The following is a 9,973-nucleotide window of genomic DNA, read 5'->3' as shown; positions in this document are numbered from 1 at the left end:
AAATATTGGCGTTTGTATAAACGCCACCACAAATATATATTATTACTGGCGTAACAATCTAAATGCCGGGAAACTACTAGTTTCCCGGCGCATAATTGCTATCTTGGCAGCGTTGTTATAAATGCTGCTAAACCTATACATTATTACCGGCATAAAAATGTAAACGCCAGGAATCTCAATAATTTACCGACGGAAATATTAAGCGCCGGTAAAATTTTATATGTACCGGCGCATAAACAAACGCCACAGATATAAACGCCGCCAATTTTGCTTTTTTTGTAGTGAAATTTTCCTCCATCCGATCCTTCAGAATGGCCCCACCCTACCTCCATCCCACCAGCATGTGGCCATCATGTGCCGCTCTAGAGGCATGGCTTGAATGTCCCTCCGCTGTAGATCTACTCTTTTGATGTTGGTCTATCCAGATTATCACTTTTCCTAGCCCATGATCTTGTTAAAAGGGACTAAATATCTTTATAAAAAAGTATCTCAAAACAACAAATTACATTGCATCCACTTACACCATCTTTATCTAGCGGTAGTTTACTTTCAGAATATCTTTTAAGACAGTAATTTTTTTGTAAGACTTGAATTGTGATAAAAAAATTGATCTCAAAATTCATTTTTTTCTTTTATTATATAATTTTTATATTGTAATTATTGTGTTAGGGTATTTGTTAAAAAATCCCACCCCGTAACATATATCATAACGAAGTTTGCTTCCTTTTAAAAAAGAAAAAATTAGGATTCGATCATGATAACGTGAACCTTTATAGACAGACATAGTCGGCAGGTTGGTTTAGCACCAACAAATTCATGTCAATTCATGAGTGGATAATTCGTATGCCACGTGTCACTGGGTCCCCTAAGATGTAAAAAAGATTGGCAACGATAGTTGGCCACGGTTAGGCTCTTGTGAGATCCATTATCAACCACAAGCTAGAGGTCATTCCCGTTTGGCCGTCAGATATATAGTCATCTTTTTAGATCGTGCGGTCATCCAAACCCGAGCAATTTGGACTTTCCAAATCAGCTATCACCCAATCAGAGCAGCGAAAAAGGTCCAGAATGAACGGCACGGCAGAAAGTGTTCGTTCCGCATACTAGTGGACGAGACGCACGTCGCACACTTTGCCTTGCAGATCGTGGATGGGACCCAGTTCAGGCAGTTCTTCTACTTTAGTTGCGATTATTCGGCCAAACTCCAAAACATCGGCGATGCTGTCGAGGAATAATAGTCAATCCCTTCTTCGATTTCGTACGCCGCGTCCTCAAAGCGGCTCGGCTGTCACTCAAGGTGTAAATAAATAATAAGAAAATGATAAAGGTGGTAGTGGTGTGGCATAATTATTTTAAAATAAATAAATATGTAATTTATATAAAAAATTAATTTTTTAATAATAAATTTTATTTTTTTAAAATAATTATACGATATTTAAATATTCATGATTATATGTAACATTATTTTATTATTATTAGATTAATTAAGTTATTCTATTCATCATTTCTATATTATATATTTGCTAAAATAAAAAAATAATATATAATGTGTAGTGTAAAAATGATGAGTAGAAATTTTTAAATAATAATAAGAAAACTATGCGATGGAATTTTATAAAAAAATAAAATTTTAAATTCCTACACATTGCATATATTTTATAATAAAACATTGCAGATAAAGACATTTCTCAACAATAATATCAATTTAGAAAATTTTATATATAATAGTCTCATTTTATTTTTATTCTAGCGATATTGTCCATCAATTCTTAGAATTTATCTTTAAAAAAAGATAAAAGATGATTAAAAAATGATAAAATTATCATATTGTAAAATGATAGTACGGTAGTACGGTATATATGTACGACTATTCTATAGATTTTACCAGGTTAATAACATGAGACGGGTGTCATATTTAGAGAATGAGCATTGCTATACAGTAGCCCCACATCTAATATATCAGTATAAAATAATAGAGAATAAAATAATAAATTTATTTATTTTTATGATGTAAAAAAGTATGAGACTGCTATGTAGATTTATTCTTAGAGAATTATTAGTAAAAAGAACTTTCGCCTACCTGATGATCACCGTGTTACTGCATGCATGCATGCGCGCTTCTCCTGTAGCTCACGAGTTTTCATACTAGTCCTGATCTGTCTCAGGGAGTAGAGCACTACAGCCTACAACGATTCACGTCTGGCTAACGACCATCCCGATGCAACAAAAATTGCTAGACAACACCATACTGGAGGTATGCAGCTATCTCCTTTAATAGGGTGCAGCTATCTGAAAGTCTTTATATTATGCATACTAGAAGTTTGTATGTCTATTTTAATAGAGTAGTGCTATTTAAATATTTTTATATTATATATTATTTACGTGACATAATTTAATTGATAAAATTTAAATTTAAAAATTTATATTTTAAATCAAATTATATAATACAGATGATATATAATGTAAATGCTTTTAAATAAAATTATTCAATAACCAATCAAGTTGGTTGGCCTATTTCTTTATTTGGGTCGGACCGAACTATTTTTAAAAAATTTCTTTTTTAGATTTTAATTTTACTTTATAGCAATGTTGTATTTGATTTGGGAAAACTTTGTTAATGACTTACTAAAAGAGTAATTATTTACTAATTATTGTGGTTAGTTACTGATAGAGAAATTACTATAAAAGTGTAATTAATGATGTTTTAAGCATTTTTTTTAAATGATGAAAAATCACTTTCTGATATTAAAAATAATAGAATATCAATATATATGGAAGAATAATTATTAAATACTCTGAGTGTTAATGATACTACTCATAGTGTGAAAGTAATTTATTATTAAAAGTTAAAAATTAATGATACAACTCATTAGTTATGATAGAGAAATTATAGTCGCCGAGCATACAAATATCGTTCAATTATTTTAATAAAAATTATTAAAATAATTTATTATTAAAAATTAATTATTTTTCACAGAAATTTTATATTTATTTAATTCTTTTTTTTTTTTTTTAAAAAAAGAGCTGCAATTGCTCATTAGACATCTCTGTACAAATAAGACGACGCAACGCAAGCGTCAATTCACCTAAAAATAAAGAAAAAAGAAAAAAGAAAAAAAAAAAAAACAAAAACAAGACGATTAAATCGTCGTTTGCCGATGTTTTTATACTGGCCATTTAAATGAGCGGCCTCAAATGGTTGAATTACCCACCGCACAAACACCCGGGCCTGCCCGCCACAGTTCTCTACTCACTCCCTCCCTCTCTCGACTTTTATCTACGCGTTTAAACCTGAAGTCACAGTCTGTAAACCCTCAATCCATGGCCACATCGACGACCGGCGATGGCTCCGGCAAGAAGGTTAGGAAGCCGTACACCATCACCAAGTCCAGAGAGAGCTGGACCGAGGAAGAGCACGACAAGTTCCTTGAAGCACTTCAGCTGTGAGTTGATGATTCTCTTCAGTGCTTTCCTCCATCTCCCTTTTCGGTTCAAACTTTCCTCTCGGATTCCCTTAAATCATCATACATATTAACTTTCTTGAGGTTGAACGCAAACTTTTAGCCTGCATCTATTACTGAAAGCGAATTGACCACTTTCTGGAAATATACCCGAACTGCATGTGAACTTCTTTGATCTTTAGTCTCACAGGGAAATTATGCTTAGGCGTAGTGATTTGATTGCTGTTCTTAATTTCTCAATCTTATGGGTCGTCTTAGCTCTTTTAATTTTCTTTCTTTCCTACTTTTTTCATCGTATTTCCCGGTTAAAAACATTTTATAGTGATTTTGAATGTAGACCCTGTTACTCTGTGTGGTCTCTTTTTTTAGGCAAATTTTTGTTACCGCTTAGTAATTCTGTTGTAGCTCCGAGACTTTCAGGTCTGATACAGGACTATCGTAACGAGTTCGACTGAATTAACAATCTATTTTGTTATGTTTCAATAAGCTATCTCTGCAAAAGGCCTTTTCTATGGAAATTGAAACGTAATTAATTTTTTTTAATTTTGTTTGTCATGGTTCGACCAAAATTTGGGGACGTTCTGTATTCGTTAATTGACTAAACTTTCAATGATTTCTTTTAGACGGGATATACTCTGAAATGAGTTGTTTCCCCCTTGTTTTTGGTGTTATTTAGGTTTGACCGTGACTGGAAGAAAATTGAAGATTTTGTGGGTTCAAAGACAGTAATTCAGGTTGAGTACATTGATTTACTGACGTGGTTTCATTTTCATGTTCTTTTCTTCCTTTTTGGGAGGTAACAGTTGTTTCTAAGTATCTTTGTTTTGCAGATTCGAAGTCATGCCCAAAAGTACTTCTTGAAGGTCCAAAAGAATGGGACAATTGCACATGTGCCTCCTCCTCGTCCAAAGCGGAAGGCATCTCATCCTTACCCACAAAAAGCTTCCAAAAATGGTGTGGCTGACTTTAGGATAATGAATTGCGTTCCTTTAAAACAGCAATATTGGTTTTTTGACATTCTCACATGCAATTTCTTGGATTGGCAGTTTTGGTGCCACTACAAGCATCCATAGCTTATCCTTCTTTGCTAAATAATCTTGCACCAGGATATTCTCCGTGGGATGACACTTCCATGCTGATAAATGCTTCATCAAGCAAAATTGTGACATCACATGATGACTTAACTAGTCTTCCTAGAACTGAAGGTATGCCTACTCCTTTATTTGTACTTGTCTTGATGATAATTTTGGTAGACTCACTATTCGGGGAATTTTCTTTGACTTATCATGCTATACACTGTTATTGATTCAGCTGATATTGCATCAAAGGGGGTGCCAAGGATTAGTAACAGTGGTTTTAGTGGCATTGGAAGCTCATGTATAACACTTCCATGTTCTGAAATACCAAATCAGGGGAAACAAGCTTCTGTGCTTCATGGTAATCTTCTAGTCCTTAGTTAATTAATTCCCCACGTCACCTAACTTAAAAATGAAACAAGAATAATGATAAATCTGGGCTATATTTGTCTATGTTTTGCAGGTATACCAGATTTTGCTGAAGTTTATAGCTTCATTGGGAGTGTATTTGATCCAGAAACCGATGGCCATGTGCAGAAGCTCAAGGAAATGGATCCCATAAATTTTGAAACTGTGAGTTGAATTCAGTTCCACTAATTTATTGTAAGAGCCACTAGCAAAGATACGCAATTTCATTATCAGCAGATCACTGAGATGCTCATCGGTTGAGCCCAAGCCCAAATAGGGAGCAACTTTTTTTTTTTTTTTTACCATGTAGAAAATCCATTTTAAAGGACCTGGTATGTTGGTGTCTGTGGTGAATAATAATATATTCAGATATGTAGAATGATGCCTTAGATCTTCCAGCAGCACCATGGAGAAATATATTTTCAGTGGGAAGAATAATGGTTGACAATACATGCTGGGGGCCAGTTACAGGAGTTGCTTTGCTTTATGATAGTCTCATGTATTGCCAATATGAAATTGCTAACATACAGTGTCCCCCCTTCTGAATATTACAAAAAGAAAAGATAAAAGAAGTCCGAACTTTGTGTTTCATTGTTTGAAAAGATGCATTGCATTTATAATTCAATTGGTGACTTGTGCAGGTCTTGTTGTTGATGAGAAACCTCACTGTTAACTTGACTAGCCCTGATTTTGAGCCAATTGTAAGTCTTTTTCATTCTTTCTATGATCATAACTCTGTGGTACATCTCTTTCTTTCTTGTTATGCGTTTACATGTCATGTCTCTTAAGTAGATTTTGGTTTAAATTCTCAGGCCTCATTTTTCCTTTAGAGTTTAGTCTCTCTGCAGAATTTTGTGCTTTTATATGAAAATACTATTTGCAAGCTGGCCTATTGACACAATAAATACACTACTGATATAAAATCCTGCCACATCAGTTAGTATAGGGTAATGCTAGATACAGTCTTAGGGCATGCAAGATACAGACCAAACATTTTTCTTTGTAATTATAATACAGAAATTGCCATCCCTAAGCAATGATCTGTGGTGGTTGAATTCAATATTATAATTCTCTGTTCTGCTGAGTCTTGAGGTCTGCAGCATACCCTTTGTCTCTTTTTTAATTTTCTCGTCGTACTTCTACTCTCATTACTATAGAATTAGTATTGATGCTTTAGATAAAAGATTTTACAACCAAAGACACATTACCTATGTGATGGAAAACTAGTGAATAATGGTAAATATCAGTACCTATTTCACTAATTGGTGATTGGGTTTTCACTATATATCGTACTAGAACTGTTCTTATTCTTGAGAGAAATGGAGATTCGGAATAGACATGGTGAATAACCAATCACAAATATCATTAAGTAGTCCAAAATATGTGAATGCCCACACCAGAGTTTAATATCCAATAACAAAAATATATGCATTGTATGATTCTAGAAAGGAAAATTTTCAATGCCACACTGCCATCCCACTTCCTTGCCATTATGATGAGGTGGTACTGCCCATTGACCTTTGAATATTTCTTTTAAAAAATAAAAGATGATCCAAGGGTGATAAAAGTGTTACATTTTACATAGTGTGATGAAAGTGAGATGGGATGGGGGTGGGGAGGGGAGGGGAGATGAAAGAAAAGTAAAATAGAAAAAAAAGAACTGAAAAATTTCCTTGGACAGGTTCTGTACTTATTCCTTAGTGTGGGGTTTTACATTTGCATTTCTTGGATAACTGTTCAGTGAACTTGACCATTTGATTTTTATGGATTGATTCAGAGGAAGGTCCTATCATCATATGACATCAATAGCAGAACAGGAGTTACTGCTGGATTTGTTGCCAAGAAGCAGACCAGCGATTTATCCTGTTGAACTGGTTAGTTCCTTACAAATTACAGGTAGTATGTACTTCTCTTATTTCATACTTACCTTTTACATCTCCCTTTGCAGTAGGTTGGTGGTATTTAAAGGAATTTCTCCATTTCCGTAGGTGGCACCGTTAGACTACAGGTGCAATAGGTTCCTTTGCACTTGCTTTGAATCTGAAAGTTCAACAATGTGACTATATAGCTGTAGCCAAAATAGTGTTAAGCGATGCTGATAGAAGAACTTTCGGTTCATCTTCGAGGTCCACAAGGACCTTAATGTCCAGTGGCCTCAATGGGAAAGGTTTTTTGCTATTCTCTTGATTTGGCCTTCAACTAAACCAGTCTGTATATCTTTGTGAGAATTTGTTTGGTGGTAGTCCCATCTTATACATATATATGCAAGAATACTATTTCTGATATGTAGGATTGTCTTCTGAGAAGTGTAACCTCAAGAATTTATGTATAGTAATTTTTGTTTCAGCCTTTGGAATCTAGGTCTTTTTTTCTCAATGTTATAATTGCCTTTTGATCTATTTGATTATTAAATTCCAATGATGTAAGTGCTCATTTGGCACATTTGGACGGACATAATTTAGTAGAACTTCTATTTTTGAGCAAGTTTTTCTCGTGAAATCAAGCCGTGCTTGTGGCTTTTTGGCTTTTTCCTTGAACTTAAAGCATTCATGTTGCTTTTCCCACGCTGCGTTCTATCTTCGCTACTTCCATTTCACGACAATGCTTTATTCTTTTTCTCTTTTGATTATGATCCATGCTATATCTATTTCCGTTGTCCTGAATGATCCAGATTCTCCTAAATTCTTACATGTATTTGATAGTTTCAAATGGGAGAGAGATAATATTTTACTACTGCATATCTATTTCAAACTTTTTTAACTCTGACAATCCCACTTTGATTTTACTTTATCGACAATTACAATTAGTACTGAGTCAAGAACTTGTCTCCCTTTGCAAAGACCTTGGATATGATTTACAAAGCTAATGGGGGTGATAAGCTTTCCATAAAATCTGCTTACAACCGACTTGGGGAACCCCGCGTCATCATGTCCTATATGACACATTTCAAAATGGTGTTGTTTTGGTTTTAATTCAAACGAACACTACATCCCCCTCCATCCCAGTTGAGACCTGGAGGCTGGAATCCCCATTTCCATCGCCTTCCCCAGGAAGCTAGCCTTCCATCCCCCTCCATCCTAGTCAAAACCATCATCCCCATTCCCATCGTCTTCCTCACGAAGCCAGCCTCCATCTCCACCCCCCCCACGAAACCAGCCTTCATTGAATCGAAAACCTCTTCTTTGTCCCGTCGGCTTTGTCTTCTTCATAAAACCAGTAGGTATTCGTCTTCTTCACGAAGCCAGTGGTTCCTCATCTTCTCCATGAAGCCACTGGATCTTCGTCTTCTCCTCGAACTCAAGAGCCACAAATCCACAAACCCACATTTTAGCCTCGTACCAAAGAGCCAAGAACGCACAAACCCGCGAACTAGCCTTGAACCCAAAAGCCCCAAACTCAATTTGAACCCACAAACCCATGAACCCCTTTCATCTTTGCCACCCAGATCTGAAAATCTCGTTCCCACACAGTATCAAAACCCTAATCCAAAACCAAACCCTAACCCTAATCCTAAGCCAAACCCTAATCCTAGCCCTAAAAAACTGGTAGAATCATCAATCGGGCCAAGTTTCAAATCAAGTTCGTTTTCTCCTTTTTATGTGTTTTGGTTTTAGTTTCCAACATACATTCTGTACATAATGTGCTTGGCATCCCTTTATTGCAAATGGTAGATTTTTTGAATGATTATTTTGAAGTCAATAACTCTTTAGTCATGTAATTATTGAAATCACAAATGATATAGTCGTTGTGTGGTAAGACTGTTTGAGGTTAATAGTTTAGGTTTGTGGACACAGTATTTAGTGGGTATTGATATCGATATACCCTATTGTAAGAAAAACTTAAAATTGGGGATTACTTTTCTAAATTCCAAGGTTTAGTTTGAACCCATTGGATTCTATAAAACCACAAGAAGCCACAGATGACAACCTTCCCTAAATTACAACAAAAGAAAGGCCAAGATAGATTAGAATTTTTAAAATTCAAAACCATAAATATAGAATTTTTTACTTTCTTATCTTTTCTCAGGAGAGAATAAGTGAGAAATTATATTGCCCAAACTGTTATTTTGGTCTTACTAAAATTCTAGCCATCCATGCATGCTAACCATGAAACCTATTAGAACATAGATGGACCTAATCGATAGTTCAGCTTTTGATCTTGCACAAAGAAAATGGAACATATTAGAGGGATTATTCCCTTTTTATCTTTTTAAATAGCAATGATTTCCTTAGTAGTTTTTTTCTATGATACAATATACACACACTGAAGGAATAAAAAGCCAAGAGACCAAAATAATGTGTCATTAAAAGAAGCATAGCTCAATGAAAGACAAGTAATGCTAAAAACTACAACACTATCCCACTCTGTATATGTGACAGAATTTAATTAAGTAGGAAAATTTTACATCCCCCTATGACGATGCGGTATTGCTCATCAACCTTTGAGTTTTTTGTTAAAAAAATAAAAGATGATTCAAGGGTGATAAAAGTGTCACATTTTACATAGTATGATGAAAGTGGGATGTGAGTGTAGTATGCATCATTATTCAATCAAGTATAACTCAATGACTGCCTTGTTAGTATGAGTGGGATAATGGTGGGACAGTGATATAGTTTCTAACATTACTCTTAAGTCCTTCAATTGTGTCAATAGAACCCAGAAAAATAAAAAATAAATAGATACTAAATCAAGAAAGGAGTTAAAAAGGCAATTAAGAAGCTAGCAGACCATAGATTTTTCCAAAATTTACACAGTAGGTTTACAGTGTTAGTCCGGGACCAAGTATCGAGTACTAAACTCCACCAAATTCAAATGGATAGGTATTTTTTCCAAAACTTGAAAGAATAATCCTAGGCTCTCGTCCCACTTTATTTTACTATGTAAAATGCGAGACTCTTATCAACAATGGATTATCTTTTATTTTATTGTAGAAAAATTCAAAGGTTGGTGGTCATGCAACATCATCATGGGATGAGAATGTAGTATGTAAAATTTTTCAATTTGACCTGATTGTTATTTTGGTTCATC

At 34.8% G+C, this 9,973-nt stretch overlaps 1 protein-coding gene across 2 annotated transcripts; it reads left to right on the top strand.

The window, feature by feature from the left end:
* Nucleotides 1–3,166: 3,166 nt before the first annotated feature.
* LOC122277665 (protein REVEILLE 8) lies at nt 3,167–7,429 on the top strand. 2 transcript variants are annotated; one of them, XM_043087752.1, is made up of 9 exons: nt 3,167–3,443; nt 4,138–4,195; nt 4,292–4,415; nt 4,508–4,666; nt 4,773–4,898; nt 5,001–5,110; nt 5,587–5,646; nt 6,723–6,819; nt 6,894–7,429. In XM_043087752.1, the coding sequence occupies exons 1-8, from the start codon at nt 3,196–3,198 to the stop codon at nt 6,813–6,815; spliced, it is 978 nt and encodes a 325-aa protein (XP_042943686.1). In that variant the 5' UTR covers nt 3,167–3,195; the 3' UTR covers nt 6,816–6,819; nt 6,894–7,429. The 2 variants fall into 2 exon arrangements, with proteins under 2 accessions (XP_042943686.1, XP_042943687.1); XM_043087753.1 differs by having other exon boundaries at nt 3,200–3,443; nt 4,568–4,666.
* Nucleotides 7,430–9,973: the final 2,544 nt, after the last annotated feature.

This window comes from Carya illinoinensis, chromosome 9 (genome assembly GCF_018687715.1).
Source record: "Carya illinoinensis cultivar Pawnee chromosome 9, C.illinoinensisPawnee_v1, whole genome shotgun sequence".
In the NCBI taxonomy this organism is placed as follows: Eukaryota; Viridiplantae; Streptophyta; class Magnoliopsida; order Fagales; family Juglandaceae; genus Carya; species Carya illinoinensis.
The sequence above is the reverse complement of the archived record's forward strand: the minus strand, read 5'-3'. Positions and strand labels throughout refer to the sequence as shown.